This window comes from Amblyraja radiata, chromosome 2, assembly GCF_010909765.2.
Source record: "Amblyraja radiata isolate CabotCenter1 chromosome 2, sAmbRad1.1.pri, whole genome shotgun sequence".
In the NCBI taxonomy this organism is placed as follows: domain Eukaryota; kingdom Metazoa; phylum Chordata; class Chondrichthyes; order Rajiformes; family Rajidae; genus Amblyraja; species Amblyraja radiata.
The window spans coordinates 62642888-62662996 of NC_045957.1; the positions used below are offsets into that span (position 1 = coordinate 62642888).

A 20109-nucleotide genomic window follows, 5' to 3' on the forward strand; every position below is an offset into this window, starting at 1 on the left:
TGAAGAGCAAAAACCTGTAGTTTACAATGCCAAAATTAAAAAGTTGAGGAAAAACAAGGTGTACAGAGTTGCTTATTGGTTACAATCTGAGGAGTATGATGATGCTACTGATTATGATATGCCAATGTACCAGCTAGCAACTGAACTTCTCCATAAAGACTTGGTCCATTGCTAGAATTTGTAATTTATTTATCTATCTGTTACAGACTTACAGCATATAATACAATAATATTAAAGTTCTGATCTTGAGAATATCCCATTTTTGAATTTTCAAGGCAGTCTGGGTGTTTATTACTATTTCTGTCACAACGGTCAATTTTGTAATTAGCTACAATTAGGTAACTAACTAATTATATGCTTTGATTTCAGGTCATCCAAGTAAGATGTTTTATATTTGTTTCAGAATGCTTCAATCTATAATAACTGAAAATTACATTCAGTTCTATGATTTTTAAGAAAGTTATGGGCTTTTGACTGTCCTCGATCACAGCTTTTGTGTTAAGTCAATGGAAAAGCAATAGGGAACAAGATGTTAATTTCCGAGTATGAAAATGGCCATAACTTTTTTAATACTGAAGATATGAAAGTGAATTAGATATCAAAGTTCTTTTTATGCTTTATCTGATGGAATAAATTACAGGCTTGATTTTTAAAATCTCAAAATTTTACAAACATTCCTAAATTAATGGGTGAGGGCAGTTCCTGTGGGTTCCCCCGTTTACTGAATCCCACTGATTGCCAGTGTGCAGAATGGGGGTCACGGCCATAGTGGGACTGGGGCAGTGCCAGGTTGGGGGAAGGCTAAGGATCTTCCACTGACAGGAAAATGCATAACCTTAACCCTAACCCCAACTCTACCCCCTTCCAGAGCTGCCCACGGCTGGAGCTGGAGCAGCTTTGGGACCAGCTGCGGGCTCCGTAAGTGTGGCCGCTCAGCGCGTCCGCCTCGGCCAGCATGCCCTTCTCGATCATCGTGGTGATGATGGTGGGGAGCAGCCCACCCTGCACACCACCTGGGCTGCCTTCAGCACCACCATAATGCCAGCTCCATCAGACCACTCGCTCGCTCGCTGTCATCCGAAAGCCCGACCGACCCCTTGCAGCACCCACCGGCCGTCCGACCACTTGCAGCACCCACTGGTGGAACGACCACTCTCACGACCCACTGTCAGCCCAGCCACTCTCACCACCCACTGTTGGCCCGGCCCGGCCGCCCACTCTCACGACCCACTGGCAGCCCGACCACTCTCACCACCCACTGTCGGCCCGGTCCGGCCCGGCTGACCACTCTCATGACCCACGGGCGGCCCGACCACTCTCACCACCCACCGACGGCCCAACCGATCTTCCACAGCATCCTTCGGCCTACCGACAGCCCGACAGACTGACTGACTGACCGACATACGGAACTACCGACTGACCCTGACCCTAACCCTGACCCTTACCCTGACCCTAACTCTACATTTGTTATTTATCATTTTTATTTAATAGTTTACATCATAACTTTATAAAGATAAATCAATTGAAAAACAAAATTATCAGCAAGGTTAGCATTACCTTTATTCCTTGGAAACCTTGCTATTTCTATAATGAGGAGGCAGCCATGATCCCAGGGTCCTCGCTGTAAATGACCATAAAACAAAGCGTTGGATTGGTCAAGTTGAGCCCAACCTCGATGTCAAACGTGCATTGATTGGACAATTACTACACGGAAAATGTGAAATTTTTGTCATCTATCTATATTACCAAATCTCTGTTCTTGACCGCTTTTGGCCTTCTGTGCCGCGATTTCCGAGAGAACGCCACCACCTACGGCCGTCATATTTGGCCACCTCGCTCAGAGCCCCCCTCCGCCACATGTGTGGCGAGGATTTTTCCCGTCGATGAAAAATGACAGAGATATTAATGTTTTTACAGAATTCCCCATTCTCTCTGCTGCCCCTGCTGGAGGGAGGGGGAGGGACTATAAAACCAGGAAGTGGTGTGCCCCAATCAGTCTCTGCAAGTGGTGTGCCTCAATCAGTCTCTGCAAGTGGTGTGCCTCAATCAGAGCTCTGAATAACACTGAACAAATGTCTCCACAGCTGTGAGTACCCGTAATGTGGTTTGAAAATGAAAATATGGTTAGTTTGAGGGAAAAAAGCACTGCCTGCAAATGGTTGTTTGGGTTGAAGTAAAAAGGCACCCTCTCTCTCTCTCCCATTCCTCTCTCTCCCCCCGTCTCTCTCCCTTTCTCTCTCTCTCTCCTCCTCTCTCCCCCCCCTCCCCATCACTCCCCCCCTCCTCTCCCCCCCTCCTCTCCCCCCCTCCTCTCTCCCCCCCTCCTCTCTCCCCCCCTCCTCTCTCCCCCCCTCCTCTCTCCCCCCCTCCTCTCTCCCCCCCTCCTCTCTCCCCCCCTCCTCTCTCCCCCCCTCCTCTCTCCCCCCTCCTCTCTCCCCCCTCCTCTCTCCCCCCCTCCTCTCTCCCCCCCTCCTCTCACCCCCCTCCTCTCTCCCCCCTCCTCTCTCCCCCCTCCTCTCCCCCCCCCCCTCTCTTCCCCCCTCCTCTCTCCTCTCCTCTCTCCTCTCCTCGTCCCCCCCTCCTCTTCCCCCCCCTCTCCTCTTCCCCCCTCTCCTCTTCCCCCTCTCCTCTCCCCCCCCTCTCCTCTTCCCCCCCCCTCTCCTCTTCCCCCCCCCTCTCCTCTTCCCCCCCCTCTCCTCTTCCCCCCCCTCTCCTCTTCCCCCCTCTCCTCGTCCCCCCCTCTCCTCTTCCCCCCCCTCTCCTCTTCCCCCCCTCTCCTCTCCCCCCCTCTCCTCTCCCCCCTCTCCTCTCCCCCCCTTTCCTCTCCCCCCCTTTCCTCTCCCCCCCTCTCCTCTCCCCCTCTCCTCTCCCCTTCCCCCTCTCTCTCTCTCCCCCTCTTTTTCTCCCCTCCATCCCCACCCACACCATCCCTCCCCTAAACCCCCCTCCCCTCCACACACCCCTACCCCCTTCCCTCCACACACCCCTACCCCCTTCCCTCCACACTCCCTCCCCCTCCCTGCTCCCCACCTCTCCCCCTCACCCCCCTCTCAGCACCCCCTCTCTCCCCCTCACTCTCACCCTCTCTCTCTCTCCTCCCCTCCTCCCCCACCTTTCCCCCCTCACCCACCCCCCTATTCTCCTCCTGTCCACCCCCCATCCCTCTTGCCCCTCTCTGTGTCTCTGTCTCTCTCTCTGTCTCTGCCCCTTCTCTCTCTGCCCTCACTCTCTAACCCCGCCCCCCCCCCCCTCTAGATGTGACTGCAAGTTGGGGGCTATGCGTCAGTAGATAGGGTGGTTATGGGGTAAAAGGAGCAAATTAATAATATTAATATAATATCAAGGGGGGTAATTAGCGTGAGTGCGGGGGGGGGATAGTTAGTGTGTGTGACGCTGCATGCTGCCTCCCCCCCCCACAACCGCACGTTGGGGAACAGACCCAACGGGTCTGCACTTGGTCTAGTATATATATATATCTATCTATTATTATATAAAACTCTCGCCCCAGATTCCGAAACGGAACTCCGTCCGGCTGCCTGCCTGCCTTTCGATTCGTTCCCGCCGTGCGATGTCACAATGCCCGATGCTCGCAGACGTCCAATCGCGATGCCCGACGCTCGCAGACGTCCAATCGGAACGGATCCATTTACATGTACGGCTTCCGGCCTGGCTTCCGGCCACATTTCTTCCATTGATTCCCTGCAACTCAGAAACCGGACGCAGAATCGCCGACATCTTTTCCATTTCGGTAGAGATTTCACTTTTCTTTCTAAGTATCCGCTCCTCATTACATTCCGTCGTGTTTAAGCACACGTTTTTAATCAAATCCTTCCCCCCCCCCCCCCAAATATTTCAAAACTAAACTGGCTTCGCACCCATAGATTCAGCTTCAGCACCAGCCCCTGCTGAACGTTCCATCGTGTGATGTCACAATGCCCAATGCTCACAGATGTCCAATTGGAATGGATTCATTTACATATGCCTATGCAGGAGCCCAAGCCCATGGTGAACGTTCCATCGTGTGATGTCACAATGCCCAATGCTCAAATACATTGTTGCCATAGAGAGGGAGTACAGAGAAGGTTCACCAGACTGATTCCTGGAATGTCAGAACTTTCATATGAAGAAAGACTGGATAGACTCGCCTTGTACTCACTAGATTTTAGAAGATTGAGGGGGTATCTTATAGAAACGTTTAAAATTCTTAAGGGGTTGGACAGGCTAGATGCAGGAAGATTGTTCCGGATGTTGGGGAAGACCAGAACAAGGGGTCAAAGTTTAAGGATAAGGGGGAACGCTGAATCGCCGACATCTTTTCCATTTTGGTAGAGATTTCACTTTTCTTTCTAAGTATCCGTTCCTCATTACATTTCGACGTGTTTAAGTGTACGTTTTTAATCAAATCCTAACCCCCCCCCCCCCCCAATATTTCAAAACTAAACTGGCTTCACACCCACAGAACCTTCACCAGCCCCAGCCCCTGCTGAACGTTCCATCGTGTGATGTCACAATGCCCAATCTTCACATATGTCCAATCGGAATGGAACCATTTACATATGCCTATGCAGGAGCCCCAGCCAATGGTGAACGTTCCATCGTGTGATGTCACAATGCCCAATGCTCAAAGACATCGTTGCCATAGAGAGGGATTACAGAGAAGATTCACCAGGCTGATTCCTGTTATGTCAGAACTTTCACCACTTAAAAGTGTAATGCCCCAACGCAAAAGTGTAATGCCTCCTCCCCCACCCCCCCAGTTTTTCAAATAAAAACTGGCTTCTCACCCATACAAGCAGCCATTTCTGTAGACATTTCACTTTCCCTTCCAGCTATCCACTCCTCATTACATTTCGTTATGTTTATGTCCATTTTTTTCATTAAAACCTTCTCCTCCCCCCCCCCCCCCCCCCACCCTCACTCATTTTGTCGCCTCCTGCTGGCCAGCGACCATAACGGCTGCTGGCGCCCACAGCACAACCTCACGCGACGCCATTTAAAAACGGCCTTTCGGGAACGGCTCTACTTCGAGGACCACGTCTCCCGTGAGGGCTGCGGGTAGGCAACGGCTGCGTTGGGGCATTACACTTTTAAGGCTCAGTGTGTGGGGATGCTTCGTGTGTGTGATGCCGCCCCGCCACCCCCCCCCCCCCCCCCCCGCGTTGCCGAGACGGACCCGACTTCGACGACTTCAAGATACGCTATTTTAAGTCGGCCGGAACCCGACTTCGACGACCACGTCTCCCCTGGGGGCTACAGGTAGGGAACGGTCTTTATACACTTTTCCAACTCTGTGTGTGGGGGTGGTTAGTGTTTGTGATGCCGCCCCCCCCCCCAGTGGGGGCTACGGGTAGGGTACGGCTGCGTTGGGGGATCAGACCCAACGGGTTTGCCATTGGTCGTCGTGTTTAAGTGCACGTTTTTAATCAAATCCTTCACCCCCCCCCCAATATTTCAAAAATAAACTGGCTTCTCACCCATAGAAGCAGCACCAGCCCCAGCCCCTGCTGAACGTTCCATCGTGTGATGTCACAATGCCCTATGCTCACAGATGTCCAATCGGAATGGATTCATTTACATATGCCTTTGCAGGAGCACAAGCACTTGGTGAACGTTCCATTGTGTGATGTCACAATGCCCAATGTTCAAATACATTGTTGCCATAGAGGGAGTACAGAGAAGGTTCACCAGACTGATTCCTGGGATGTCAGGACTTTCATATGACGAAAGACTGGATAGACTCGGCTTGTACATGCTAGAATTTAGAAGATTGAGGGGGTATCTTATAGAAACTTACAAAATTCTTAAGGGGTTGGACAGGCTAGATGCAGGAAGTTTGTTCCAGATGTTGGGGAAGTCCAGAACAAGGGGTCACAGTTTAAGGATAAGGGGTAAATCTTTTAGGACCGAGATGAGAAAATAAATTTCACACAGAGAGTGGTGAATCTCTGGAATTCACTGGCACAGAAGGTAGTTGAGGCCTGTTCATTGGCTGTATTTAAGAGGGAGTTAGATTTGGTCCTTGTGGCTAAAGGGATCAGGGGGTATGGAGAGAAGGCAGGTACAGGATACTGAGTTGGATGATCAGCCACGATCATATTGAATGGTGGTGCAGGCTCGAAGGGCCGAATGGCCTACTCCTGCACTTAATTTCAATGGTTCTATGTTTCCCTCTCCACACCCCTCTCCCACCCATCCCTCTCTCCCCCACCCCCTTCCCTCTCTACGCCACCCCCTTCCTCCTACCCCTCTGTCCCTCTTCCATCACTCCCCCTACCCCTCTCCACCACCCTCCCCACTCTTCCACCTCTCCCCCTTCCCCCTCCACTCTCCCTCCCCACTCTTTCCCCTCTCTCCCCCACCCCTCTCCCCCTCCCTCCCTCCTCCCCTACCTCCCCATCCTCCCCATCCCCCACATCTCTCTCCCCATCCCCCTCTCTCACCCCCTACCCCGCTCTCCTTTCCCTCCAAAATCTGTCCCATTTCCTCCACCTCCTCTCCCCTCTTCACATCCCCCCCCCTCCCCCCACCTGTGTGTTTGGGGGTTGGTTAATATGAGTTTGATGCCGCAGCCCCCCCTCCCCCCCCCCCTGCAAAACGCTGTTGGGGAAACAGACCCAACGGGTCTGCACTTGGTCTAGTTATTATATAAAACTCTCGCCCCAGATTCCGAAACGGAACTCCGTCCGGCCGTCCGTCCGGCAGCCTGGCCCACTCCCTCTGCTGGCGCGCTCCCTTTGATTCTCCGCAACTCCAAAACCGGACGCAGGACCGCCCGCGTCTTTTCAACTTCGGCAGAGATTTCGCTTTTCTTTCTAAGTATGCGCTTCTCATTCCATTCCGTCGTGTTTAAGCGCACGTTTTAAATCAAAACCTTACCCACCCCCCCCCCCCCCCCCCAAAAATCTCACAACTAAACTGGCTTCTCACCCACACAAGCCTCACCAGCACCAGCCCCTGCTGAACATTCCATCGTGTGATGTCACAATGCCCGATGCTCACAGATGACCAATCGGAATGGATCCATTTACATATGCCATCACCAGCCCCGGCCATTGGAGAACATTCCATCGTGTGATGTCACAATGCCCGATGCTCACAGATGCCCAATCGGAATGGACCCATTTACATATGCCTATGCAGGAGCCCCAGCCAATGGTGAACGTTCCATCGTGTGATGTCACAATGCCCAGTGCTCATAGACATCGTTGCCATAGTGACAGTACAGAGAGTCAGATGTGGGCCGAGGAGCCTTCAAGACAACATGAGATGTTCCCATATTGTGTGAAAATATTTACGTCATTCACCCCTGAACCTCGATAAGAACACCACCTGCACATCTTAATTAAATTAGAAAAAAACGGAAAAGAGGTCGGGCATTTACACTTTAAAGGCTCTGTGTGTGTCGAAGCTTCGTGTGTGTGATGCCGCACCGCGAACCCCCCCACCACCCCCCCCACGCGTTGCCGAGACGGACCCGACTTCTACGACTTCAAGATACGCTATTTTAAGACGGCAGGGACCCGACTTCGACGACCAAATCTCCCCTGGGGGCTACAGGTAGGGAACGGTCTTTATGCACTTTTCCAACTCTGTGTGTGGGGGTGGTTAGTGTGTGTGAGGCGCCCGCCCCCCACCCCCCCCCCCCCCGTGGGGGCTACGGGTAGGGAACGGCTGCGTTGGGGGATCAGACCCAACGGGTTTGCAATTGGTCGTCGTGTTTAAGTGCACGTTTTTAATCAAATCCTAACCCACCCCCCCCCCAAAATTTCAAAAATAAACTGGCTTCTCACCCATAGAAGCATCACCAGCCCCAGCCCATGGTGAACGTTCCATCGTATGATGTCACAATGCCCAATGCTCAAATACATCGTTGCCATAGAGGGAGTACAGAGAAGGTTCACCAGGCTGATTCCTGGGATGTCAGGACTTTCATATGACGAAAGACTGGATAGACTCGGCTTGTACATGCTAGAATTTAGAAGATTGAGGGGGTATCTTATAGAAACTTACAAAATTCTTAAGGGGTTGGACAGGCTAGATGCAGGAAGATTGTTCCAGATGTTGGGGAAGTCCAGAACAAGGGGTCACAGTTTAAGGATAAGGGGTAAATCTTTTAGGACCGAGATGAGAAAAACATTTTTCACACAGAGAGTGGTGAATCTCTGGAATTCACTGGCACAGAAGGTAGTTGAGGCCTGTTCATTGGCTGTATTTAAGAGGGAGTTAGATGTGGTCCTTGTGGCTAAAGGGATCAGGGGGTATGGAGAGAAGGCAGGTACAGGATACTGAGTTGGATGATCAGCCACGATCATATTGAATGGTGGTGCAGGCTCGAAGGGCCGAATGGCCTACTCCTGCACTTAATTTCAATGGTTCTATGTTTCCCTCTCCGCACCCCTCTCCCACCCATCCCTCTCTCCCCCACCCCCCTTCCCTCTCTACGCCACCCCCTTCCTCCTACCCCTCTGTCCCTCTTCCATCACTCCCCCTACCCCTCTCCACCTCCCTCCCCACTCTTTCCCCTCCCTCCCCACCCCTCTCCCCCTCCCTCCCTCCTTCCCTACCTCCCCATCCTCCCCCTCCACCACATCTCTCTCCCCATCCCCCTCTCTCACCCCCTACCCCGCTCTCCTTTCCCTCCCAAATCTGTCCCATTTCCTCCACCTCCTCTCCCCTCCCTCCCCTCTTCACATCCCCCCTCCCTCCCCCCACCTGTGTGTTTGGGGGTTGGTTAATATGAGTTTGATGCCGCAGCCCCCCCTCCCCCCCCCCTGCAAAACGCCGTTGGGGAAACAGACCCAACGGGTCTGCACTTGGTCTAGTATATTACTAAAAGTCTGTTCTTTACCGGTTTTGGCCATCTGTGCTGCGATTTCTGAGAGAACGCCGCCACCTTCGGCCGTCATTTTTGGCCACCTTGCTCAGAGCCCCCCTCCGCCGCATGTGTGCCGAGGATTTTTCCCGCCGATTAAAAATGACAGAGATATTAATGTTTTTACAAAATTCCCCATTCTCTCTGCTGCCCCCGCTGGCGGCAGGGGGGAGGGACTATAAAACCAGGAAGTGGTGTGCCACACAGTCTCTTCAAGATGGAGGAAGGCAGAGGGTCACGTTTCTCTGAGCTGTGAATAACACTGAACACATGTCTACTCAAATGTAAGTGCCCTTAGTGGTTCTAAAATGCTTGCAGAATGTGTCTATTGGTTCTAAAGCTTGCAAAAAAATGTCTACTGGTTCTAAAGCTGGCAAAAATATGTCTATTGGTTTTAAAGCTGGCAAAAAATATGTCTATTGGTTCTAAAGCTTGCAAAAAAATGTCTATTGGTTCTAAAATGGTTCATACTAGCACTCCAGAAAACCTCCCCCCCCCCCCCCCCCCCCCCCCCCCTTTGGCTTTGGCTTGAATTTGAAAGGCACTAATACTGCAAATGGTGGCTTGGGTGTGGCTTGAAGTTGAAAGGCACTAACTGCAAATGGTGGATTGGTTGCTTTGGCTTGAAGTTGAAAGACACCACTTACTGCAAATGGTGGCATGAAGTTGAAAGGCACTACTTACTGCAAATGGTGGATTGGTTACTTTCTGCTTCTTCTTCTTGTAGGATTCCGGCAGTGTAGACGCTGCTAAGCGTATTACTGCCCTCCACAGGTCAAAGTTTGAACTAAATCCTTACATACAGTCCTGTAACTTGCAGGAATTGAAGAACAGCCCTGGATATCAGTTGATGTTTCTCACTGTGTCCAAACAAAGATGAAACAGAAAAAGCCTCAACTCCAAGTCCTGTCAGTCTAACAAACAATACTTCTCTTTCTACCCTGTACTTTTTACATTCTAGGAAAACATGCTTAACTGTCTCATTACTCCCACATTCACGGTTGCTTTGACTTGAAGTTGAAAGGCACTACTTACTGCAAATGGTGGATTGGTTGCTTTGACTTGAAGTTGAAAGGCACTACTTACTGCAAATGGGGGGGCGTGGGTGCATTGGCCTAAAGTTGAAACGCACTACTTACTGCAAATTGTGACTTGAAGTTGAAAGGCACTACTTACTGCCAATGGTGGCTTGGGTGCTTTGGCTTGAAGTTGAAAGCACTACTTACTGCAAATGGTGGGTTGGGAGCTTTGGTTTGAAGTTGAAAGGCACTATTACTGCAAATGGTGGCTTGGTTGCTTTGGCTTGAATTTGAAAGGCACTATTACTGCAAATGGTGGCTTGGTTGCTTTGGCTTGCAGTTGAAAGGCACTACTTACTGCAAATGGTGGCTTGGGTGTGGCTTGAAGTTGAAAGGCACTACTTACTGCAAATGGTGGCTTGGTTGCTTTGGCTTGAAGTTGAAAGGCACTACTTACTGCAAATGGTGGCTTGGGTGTGGCTTGAAGTTGAAAGGCACTACTTACTGCAAATGATGGGGCGTGGGTGCATTGGCCTAAAGTTGAAAGGCACTACTTACTGCAAATTGTGGCTTGAAGTTGAAAGGCACTACTTACTGCAAATGGTGGCTTGGGTGTGGCTTGAAGTTGAAAGACACCACTTATTGCAAATTATGGCTTGGGTGTGGCTTGAAGTTGAAAGACACCACTTACTGCAAATGGTGGCTTGGGAGCTTTGAAGTTGAAAGGCACTAACTGCAAATGATGGCTTGGGTGTGGCTTGAAGTTGAAAGACACCACTTACTGCAAATTATGGCTTGGGTGTGGCTTGAAGTTGAAAGACACCACTTACTGCAAATGGTGGCATGAGGTTGAAAGGAACTACTTACCGCAAATGGTGGCTTGGGAGCTTTGACTTGATGTTGAAAGGCACTACTTACTGCAAATGGAGGCTTGGGAGCTTTGGCTTGAAGTTGAAAGGCACTATTACTGCGAATGGTGGCTTGGTTGCTTTGGCTTGGTTGAAAGACACCACTTACTGCAAATGGTGGCATGAAGTTGAAAGGCACTACTTACTGCAAATGGTGGATTGGTTGCTTTGGCTTGAAGTTGAAAGGCACTACTTACTGCAAATGGTGGCTTGGGTGTGGCTTGAAGTTGAAAGGCACTACTTACTGCAAATGGTGGATTGGTTGCTTTGACTTGAAGTTGAAAGGCACTACTTCCTGCAAATGATGGCTTGGGTGTGGCTTGAAGTTGAAAGACACCACTTACTGCAAATGGTGGCTTGGGTGTGGCTTGAAGTTGAAAGACACCACTTACTGCAAATGGTGGCTTGGGAGCTTTGAAGTTGAAAGGCACTACTTATTGCAAATGATGGCTTGGATGTGGCTTGAAGTTGAAAGACACCACTTACTGCAAATGATGGCTTGGGTGTGGCTTGAAGTTGAAAGACACCACTTACTGCAAATGGTGGCATGAAGTTGAAAGGCACTACTTACTGCAAATGGTGGCTTGGGAGCTTTGACTTGAACTTGAAAGGCACTACTTACTGCAGATGGTTGCGTGGCTGCATTGGCTTGAAGTTGAAAGGCACTACTTACTACACATTGTGGCTTGAAGTTGAAAGGCACTACTTACTGCAAATTGTGGTTTGAAGTTGAAAGGCACTACTTACTGCAAATGGTGGCTTGGGAGCTTTGGCTTGAAGTAGAAAAGGCACTATTACTGCAAATTGTGGCTTGAAGTTGAAAGACACTACTTACTGCAAATGGTGGCTTGGGTGCATTGGCTTGAAGTTGAAAGGCACTATTTACTGCTAATGGTGGCATGAGGTTGAAATGCACTACTTACTGCAAATGGCGGCTTGGGAGCTTTGAAGTTGAAAAGCACTACTTCCTGCAAATGATGGCTTGGGTGTGGCTTGAAGTTGAAAGCCACTACTTACTGCAAATGGTGGCTTGGATGCAATGGCTTGAAGTTGAAAGGCATTACTTACTGCAAATGGTGGCATGGTTGAAAGGCACTACTTACTGCAAATGGTGACGGGAGCTTTGAAGTTGAAAGGCACTACCTGCAAATGATGGCTTGGGTGCATTGGCTTGAAGTTGAAAGGCACTATTTACTGCTAATGGTGGCATGAGGTTGAAATGCACTACTTACTGCAAATGGCGGCTTGGGAGCTTTGAAGTTAAAAGGCACTACTTCCTGCAAATGATGGCTTGGGTGTGGCTTGAAGTTGAAAGACACCACTTACTGCAAATGGTGGCATGAAGTTGAAATGCACTACTTACTGCAAATGGTGGCTTGGGTGCATTGGCTTGCAGTTAAAAGGCACTACTGTAAATGCACTTCCTGTTTGCACTGTATATTGATTTTAGATAAAACGCTACCACTTACGGCTGTGATTTTTGGCCATCTTACTCAGTCCCCCTCCGCTGAGCAGGTGCAGAGAATTCTTCCCATCAATGAAAAATAAAAGTGTTATTAGTTTTAAAAAAAAATGTTGAGAATCTCTCTCCTGTCAATCACTCCATGAAAGCCACACCTTTTCCGGTGTGGGGGGGGGGAGGGGTTATAAAACCCGGAAATGTGGGTGTGGCTCAGTCTCTGCAAGATGGAGGAGGGAGAGGTCACGGCTCGCTGTCTTTAGTGGCTTTGCACCCTACTTCAAATGGTATGAAACTGCACTTGAATTTGGTGGCCTTATACCCTGCTTGAAATAGAATTTCAAGGATTAGCCGTGAGTCAACTACCAGCCCACCAGCCGTGAGTGAGTGAGTTGCCAGCACAACAGGCTTGATTGACTGAGACGCCAGCCCAAGAATCCATTTGGCGCACAATTTGCATACTAGCCCTCTGGAAACCAGTCCCTTCAGCCCATAACACCCATACTAGCGCTCCAGAAAGCGCCCCCCCCCCCCCCCAACAACTGGCCACCAATATTAGAATTGGTGGAGAGGTGGAATATTGCGTTGGATGACCAGCCCTCCTGTGTGATGCTGGGACCCAACGGGTCCCACTTAGTCTAGTATTTTATAAAAATGTGCAGGTTTTGTTCTTGATGAGTCATTTATGATTTATATAATATTTTTACACAATATCTTTAAAATTCAGGTAGTTCCGTGAGTAGGGTCACGAACGAACAAACCAGCTCCTTGACCCACAGCCTATTGACTGTGTTTGAATGTTCACTGAAGCATCTTAACCTTTTGAAGACTGAGGATTGTTAAAATTGTTGAAGTTGAAATTGTGTGGATTTGTGGGAGACTGTAGAGGAATTTGGGTACCCGATTGAAAGGATTGATTGTACAATTGTGTTGTGAGAAGTGCGAGACTGCTGGCGCGTTTCGAAACTTTTTGCCATTGTTTGAGAACGAGTTTGATAGCCTCGGAGATTGTGGGAGAAGTGTGAGTTGCTTAGGAGTTTGTTTCCAGTCTGCAAATATGGGAAATCACATGGAGCAAGATATGACAGAGGAAGTCCATTGCAATTAATATGCAGTGAATTTCCACAAAAAAATGAAAGATTAAGAGACTTTTCGGGAGCAATGAATAAGAAATTAGAGGACGAATTATGGCACAAGGGAGGCGTTAGAGCATTAAAGGGAATAAAGTATATAGAATGAATTATTTGGCAATATAGTGACACTGAGGTAGGGAAGGAGTTAATAGGATTGTGGAGAACATATTATGCGACTCGGAATGCAAATAAAGAGGTTATAAGAATGGCAAATTGGAAGAGAGCAACAAGACTTGGGATAGAGCTGAAAGATACGGAAGTCTATCAACCGATCATATTGAATGGCGGTGCAGGCTCGAAGGGCCGAATGGCCTACTCCTGCACCTAATTTCTATGTTTCTATGTTTCTAACCTCTAGACACCTGGAGAAAGGATCAGGATTGTGCTCCCAGAATGACCTGGATAGGGAGCAGGAGCAGGGAAGAGGGAAATCTTCAGAGGGGAAATTGGCACCAGCAGATCTTGAATTTAAGGACGCAGTGGGTACCATTGACCTTAAAGGGGAAAAAGACAACTATTTGAAGAGGTGGGAAAGTATTCTAATTAGAGGTTCACAGCCTTCCCTTTATTCTTCTCGCATTCCCAGTACTTCAGACATACTTTGTTTAGCTTGTAAAAACAACACATGTTTGGATTCGGCAGGACCTTTAACACCACCTACTGAATTTACACCAAACCTTGCTTCACTAACAGTGGTGATGCCAGCACGGGATTCTTTAACCCCGATTACATTAACGATAGATAGTTCAGCAGCTCACGGTACTAGGAGGAAGGTTAGAATAGAGCCAGTATTCAAGAATAAGAGCTTTGAAGAAATAATACAACCCCCGAAGTGTCCTTGTGAGCCTGTGCCTAGACGGGCAGCGGGGGATCATAAGGACCCATTTGACAAGTACCGTGATTCCCTTTGTGAGGAGGAAAGTGCCTCTGAGGGTGAGAATAGCGGGAGGTACTAAAACAGATCCCGATATAGCAAATATTATGAGGGAAGAGTGAATAACCCGTAGGCAGTTCCTAGTTAGGAAAGTGCCTACCTCTACATTCAATTCGGTTAGTGCAGCGGGTGCAAATAATCCCTGTACGACAGATGCCCATACCCCATGGAAGCCCGACAAGATGATGACAGTGTTAGGCAAAATCCCTGATAGAAAGAAGTCACCTGCTTCCTTTGCAGATTACTTGATCACGACAATGCATAGGTATTATGCAGACTCCCGAGACCTATGGGATGTGATACAACAGACAATTACTCCAACAGAACACATTAGATTTCTTGCAGCCTTAGGACATCCAACACATGAAGCATTGGCATATATAATAGCAGATAGTAGTGCAAGGAAAGAGGCAGTTTTAATTGCCGTTGCGAATACCTTTCAGAACCCAATTGAGCTAGCTAGAATTTTGGAGATAAAACCAAAGAAAGAAGGGGGAGCAGATGAGTTCTTGGAAAGATTTTCAGAACTGTACATGGATCAATCAGGTGACCTAGATTATCGGAGTGGGGCAAATTATCCGCAATACTGTGCCATATTGTTGAATTGTCTTCCTACCAACGTGGCTGAATCAATCAGAACTAATAATATGGACTAGTCGAACAACTAGTCCAGATGGCTCGGGCAGTGAGATACCACTGGAGAGATATAAAAGAGCAGGAAGGTCAGCCTGAAGATAAAACAAAGACAGAGTACGTGGCTAAAAAGGAGTTGCCAAAATCAGACTTAGGACGGGGGAATCCAAGAGCAATGACAGATCGTGAATTTAAAATTTGGGAAAAACAACTCCCAGTGGATTACTTTGATGACATACCTGCCTTTGAGCCGATTTTCCCTAGATTAAATTGGAGAAGGAATAAAATGGTGGGACCAGATCAGTGCTATACTTGTGGTGAAACAAGGCATTGGAGTAGATATGTCCAATGAAGGAACAAATAGGAGGAAGCGGTCAAAGAAGAGTCACAAGGTCAGTGGAACCGTTGGGACCCTAGAAATTACAGGAGCACTCGAAATCCTAACGATCAGGGAGAGCCGAGAGTAAGCTGATCAGAAGATCAGGGATCAAGAGGTCAAACACCTTGTTGTGTATTTGGGTGCTTTGAACAGACTTGAAATAAGGCTCGGACACGGGAGTAATCATACAAGCTTCTTTACTGCAGGACGCCACCTTGAGTCTCCCCGTGCACATGCGTACTTGCACAAGACATCACTAGACACTAATTACATATGCTAATTATCACATACCTAACACTCCTCCCCCTTTAAGTCCATTTCACCTGTACGGTATATGCTCTTTTCCTACCTATCATTGAATAATACACTGTTGCACAATGGTATTATACTTAAACCAATTACATCACCCCTTGCTTTATGGGTAATCATTTATACAGGACGCAATCCCCAAATCTGTTGGGTGGTCTTTTTATCCTCTCCGACCTGCGTCTCTCTGGCTGTGTCGGACTTTGTCGGTTATCCGAGACCTCCGGCTCTGGCTGTGATGATGTACTATCACTAAGGGCTAGAGGTTCCCCGCTCTCTGACTTTCCTTCAGGATCTACCCTAGCTGTGGGAGCAGTCAAAACTATCAGCGGCTTTTCGATTGGTTGACCCTCTTCTCTTGGCTGGATGTTCACGTGCTCCTTACTGGTTGGCCAGTATGCTCTTATTTGATCGACATGACGATGCACGACTCTGCCGTCATTCAACTTTACATTGTACATTACCTCACCGATGACTTCTTCTATCATTCCATAAAGCCAAGTAGGGCCGGAAGTAAAGTTCTTGACCATGACATGGTCATTCACTTCAAAGACTCGTCCCTTGCTTCCTCGATCTGCTGTCTGTTTCATTGAAGCTTGCTTCCTTCGAACAGATTTGTTGAGATCGGGTCGCAGACTGTCTAGTTTAGTGCGTATTTTCCGTCTGAACATCAGTTCACTAGGTGACTTTCCCGTCGTTTCTTGAGGTGTGACTCTGTACATCAATAAGAACCTCTGGAGCTTTATTTCCAGATCTGATCCTTTCCCTTTTTTCACACCTGATTTCACCGTCTGTACACTTCTTTCGGCTAGTCCGTTGCTGGACGGGTGTTTAGGTGATGTTTGGATATGGCAGATGTTGTTACTGCTGAGGAACCGGGCAAACTCCTCCGACACAAACTGCATACCATTGTCTGTGACCACTGTTTCCGGTAACCCATGAGTTGCAAACAACCGTCTCAGGGCCCTTACTGTGGCTGCTGATGTTGCATGTCTCACCCGAATGGCTTCAATCCATTTGCTGTGAGCATCGACCACAATCAGCAAATTCCCCTCGTCCAGGCTTGCATAGTCACAGTGAATCCTACTCCAGGGTTTCTCCGGGAACTCCCACGGGTGGATTTGGGCTGCCACTGGATTATGTTGACTCTGCTGACAGCCGGGACAACTTCTTACTTGTTGTTCCAACTCTTTGTTGATCCCTGGCCACCAGACATATGACCTGGCCAAGGCCTTCATGTTCACGATGCCCGGGTGCGTACTGTGCAGCTCTTCCAGGATCCTAGTCCGCATCTCCACGTTATCCGGTATTATCACTCGTGATCCCCACAGGATAACGTCATCTTCCACCGACAGCTCCTCTCTCCTGCAGGCAAAGGGCCTCACTTCCTCTGGTAGACACCCCTGCATGATGTGGCTCCTTGTATCTTGTATCTTGTACCCTTGAGAGGACTCTGTCCTTTCTGGTAGCCCTTCTCACTTCCCGTGCCTCAACAGGACGCGTGTCCAGATCGGTGAGCAAGTTGATGCGTGCCTCTGGTGCTTCATCGAGCTCCGCGAGCTCAGGGTGGTTCCAAGAAGAGTCCTCTTTGTGGATTGGCACGCGCGACAACGCGTCGGCATACTGGTGTTTCCTGCCTTCCCGATGGACAATCATAGGCAGACAGGATCATATGCCATCTTGCTACTCGGGCCGATGCCATTGGGCTTGCAGGCTTGTGGTCTCCAAATAGTCCCATCAGAGGCTTATAATAAGTTACAATGGTGAAAAACCTCCCATGTAGCTGCTTGTGGAACTTTTTTAGTCCGAAGATGATAGATAAACCCTCCTTCTCATATTGTGCGTAATTCACTTCGCTGGGCTTGAGAGTGCGTGAGGCAAACGCTATTGGACGTTCCTGTCCCTCTGCATCCACATGGCTTATCACAGCACCCAAGCCACAGGGGCTTGCATCCGTTTGGAGCAGGATTGTTTTGGCTGGATCGTAATGTGTCAGCACACTGTCACTCTGCAGGAGACGCTTCGATCTCTGGAATGCCTGCTCTTGTTCCTTTCCCCATTTGAACCGGGGATCGGGCTTGCCGCGTTTCTTCCCACCCTTCGACTCCGCTGACCGGTATAATATCCCAGTAATCCCAGGTATGCCTGCAGTTGGCTTTGGTTCACCGGTCGCTTGGCTTCCCGCACCGCCTCGACTTTGTCTTGAAGCGGACGAAGGCCCTTCCGACTCAGTCGATGTCCGAGATAGTCGACGGACTCCTGCATCAGTGCACACTTCTCCCCCTTCAGGCGCAACCCACTGGTTTCTAGTCTTGATAGGACCGCTTCCAGGTTCTTGAGGTGCTCTTCGTCAGTCCTTCCGCTGATGATGATATCATCCAGATAGGGCTTGCACATAGGAATGTCCGTTAGCAGGCTCTCCATTGTTCTTTGGAACATGGCTGGTGCGCTAGATATCCCAAAAGGTAATCTAGTATACTCAAAGAGCCCTTTGTGTGTATTAATGGTTGTGTACCTCAGAGCGTCTGGGTCTAACTCTATCTGATGATAGGCATGGGAGAGGTCTAGTTTAGAGAACTTCTCTCCTCCTTCTAGTTCCTGCAGGAGATCCTCCAATGTTGGAAGTGGATACTGTTCCACTTTCAGCACCTTGTTTGCTGTGAGCTTATAATTTCCACAGACTCTCATGGCCCCATTCAGTTTCTTAACAGCTATGATTGGGCATGCAAAATCCGCTGTCTTCACTGGCTTGATAATGCCCTCCTGCAGCAAGTCATCTAATGTGGCATCTATTTGCTTCCTAGCTGCATATGACACCGGCGCTGCTTTGTAAAATTTGGCCCCACTGTTTCCGTCTTGTGGGTACACTTTGGCTTGGTACCCCTTCAGTACTCCATGGGTGCTGTTATCAAACAGCTTGGCGTGCTTGTTTAGTACTGAGCCCAAAGCCTCTCGCAAATTGGTGGTCTTAGACTTGAACCCGGCGTCTGCTGGCTGGCCATATTTGACAGCACTTCAGGGTACCTCCCCAACAAATCTCTTCCCATTAGGCTTGCCCCTTTCTTGACCACCACTATGGTCAGCATTTCTGGCTTCCTGTGAGGATAGAGCCGTACCTGTACCGCTGCTTCCCCGATAATGTCCACCTTCTCTCCTGTGTAGGATTTTAGTTTAAGGCTACAGGCATCCAGTCTGGGTTTCGGACAGAGTTCTTTGAAGGCTTCCACTGGTACTATAGTCCATGGACTTCCCGTGTCCACTTCCATTTGTACATCCTTGCCATTTATTATCACCGTGGTCGTATACGGTTCAGCGTTCGACAATTTGTTAATTGATTCATCGTACAAGTGGCCTATATCATACTCTGATGAATCCGACTCAGTCTCCTCCAAGCGGTTTGCCTTTTTCCATAACCGTCTTCTCCCCTGCTGGTAGGCTCTAACAGCATCACACTGCCTTTTGATGTGACCCATTCCCGAGCACCTGAAGCACCTACTATCTCGGAACCCGGAACCTCCACATTGCCGGCTCATGGCTACCGCCACATCTCCAGCACCTCTTGGAGTTGGGAATCTTGTCTTCAGATGCCCTTGGTGGACCATGTCTTCTTCCGTCTCAGCCCCTTGTCTCTGGATACCCTTGGACGACTCCTTGTCCCTTTTAGTCTAGGTTCCTTCCTTTGGATCTGATGGACAGGGTTAAAATCATCCTGGGACCTTCCAATCTTCCTGATTTGCTCTACATCCTGTCCCGCGACCTTCAATGCCGTTGCAATAGTGACTGCGGTCTCGAAGGTCAGATTCGGGGTACCCAACAGTTTCCTCTGGATGTTACTATCTGCACATCCTACCACCAACCTATCCCTTAGCATCTTTTCCAATTCCTGAAAATTACACCCCTCACTTAACTGGCAAAGCTTTGCTAGGAATTGCGGGATAGTTTCACTTGCTTGTGTGTAGGTATAAAACCGATACCTTTGCACAATTTCTGTTGGTTTAGGTGAGAAGTGAGCAATTAATGCCTCTTTACATTCCTCGTACGTTTTAGTCGTGGGCTTTGCTGGCTGCAGCAACGCACGTAAGGTGTGATAACCCTTGCTTCCTAAGCCTGTGAGGAAAATTGCTTGTTTCTTCTATAATAATAATAATAATAATAAATTTTATTTTTGGGCGCCTTTCAGACATCTCAAGGACACCTTACAGAGATTAACAGGAATAAAAAACATATAATCAGAATAAAATAAATAATAAAGGCATCATAGAAACACAAATTAAAAACAGAATTCAGTCCAAAAACAAAAAATCAAAAACACAATGTGACGAGAGAGCAGCGGCAGCTAAAGCGCGCCAGCATCCACTCTCTCTTCACTGCAGCCATCTTGGACAAAGACTAACAGGATTATGTACAAACAAAAAATCATCCCCCCACAATGGATACCACTGTGGGGGAAGGCACAATGTCCAGTC

The 20109-nt window shown here is 48.8% G+C and overlaps 1 protein-coding gene across 1 annotated transcript; it reads right to left on the bottom strand.

Moving 5' to 3' along the window:
* Positions 1-15762: 15762 nt before the first annotated feature.
* On the bottom strand, positions 15763-19245 carry LOC116985060 (uncharacterized protein K02A2.6-like). Its single transcript, XM_033039439.1, is given in 6 exon segments — positions 15763-16390; positions 16430-17046; positions 17123-17291; positions 17293-17722; positions 17725-18637; positions 18760-19245. Coding segments are annotated over 6 exon segments (3243 nt in total).
* Between the last annotated feature and the right edge of the window lie 864 nt (positions 19246-20109).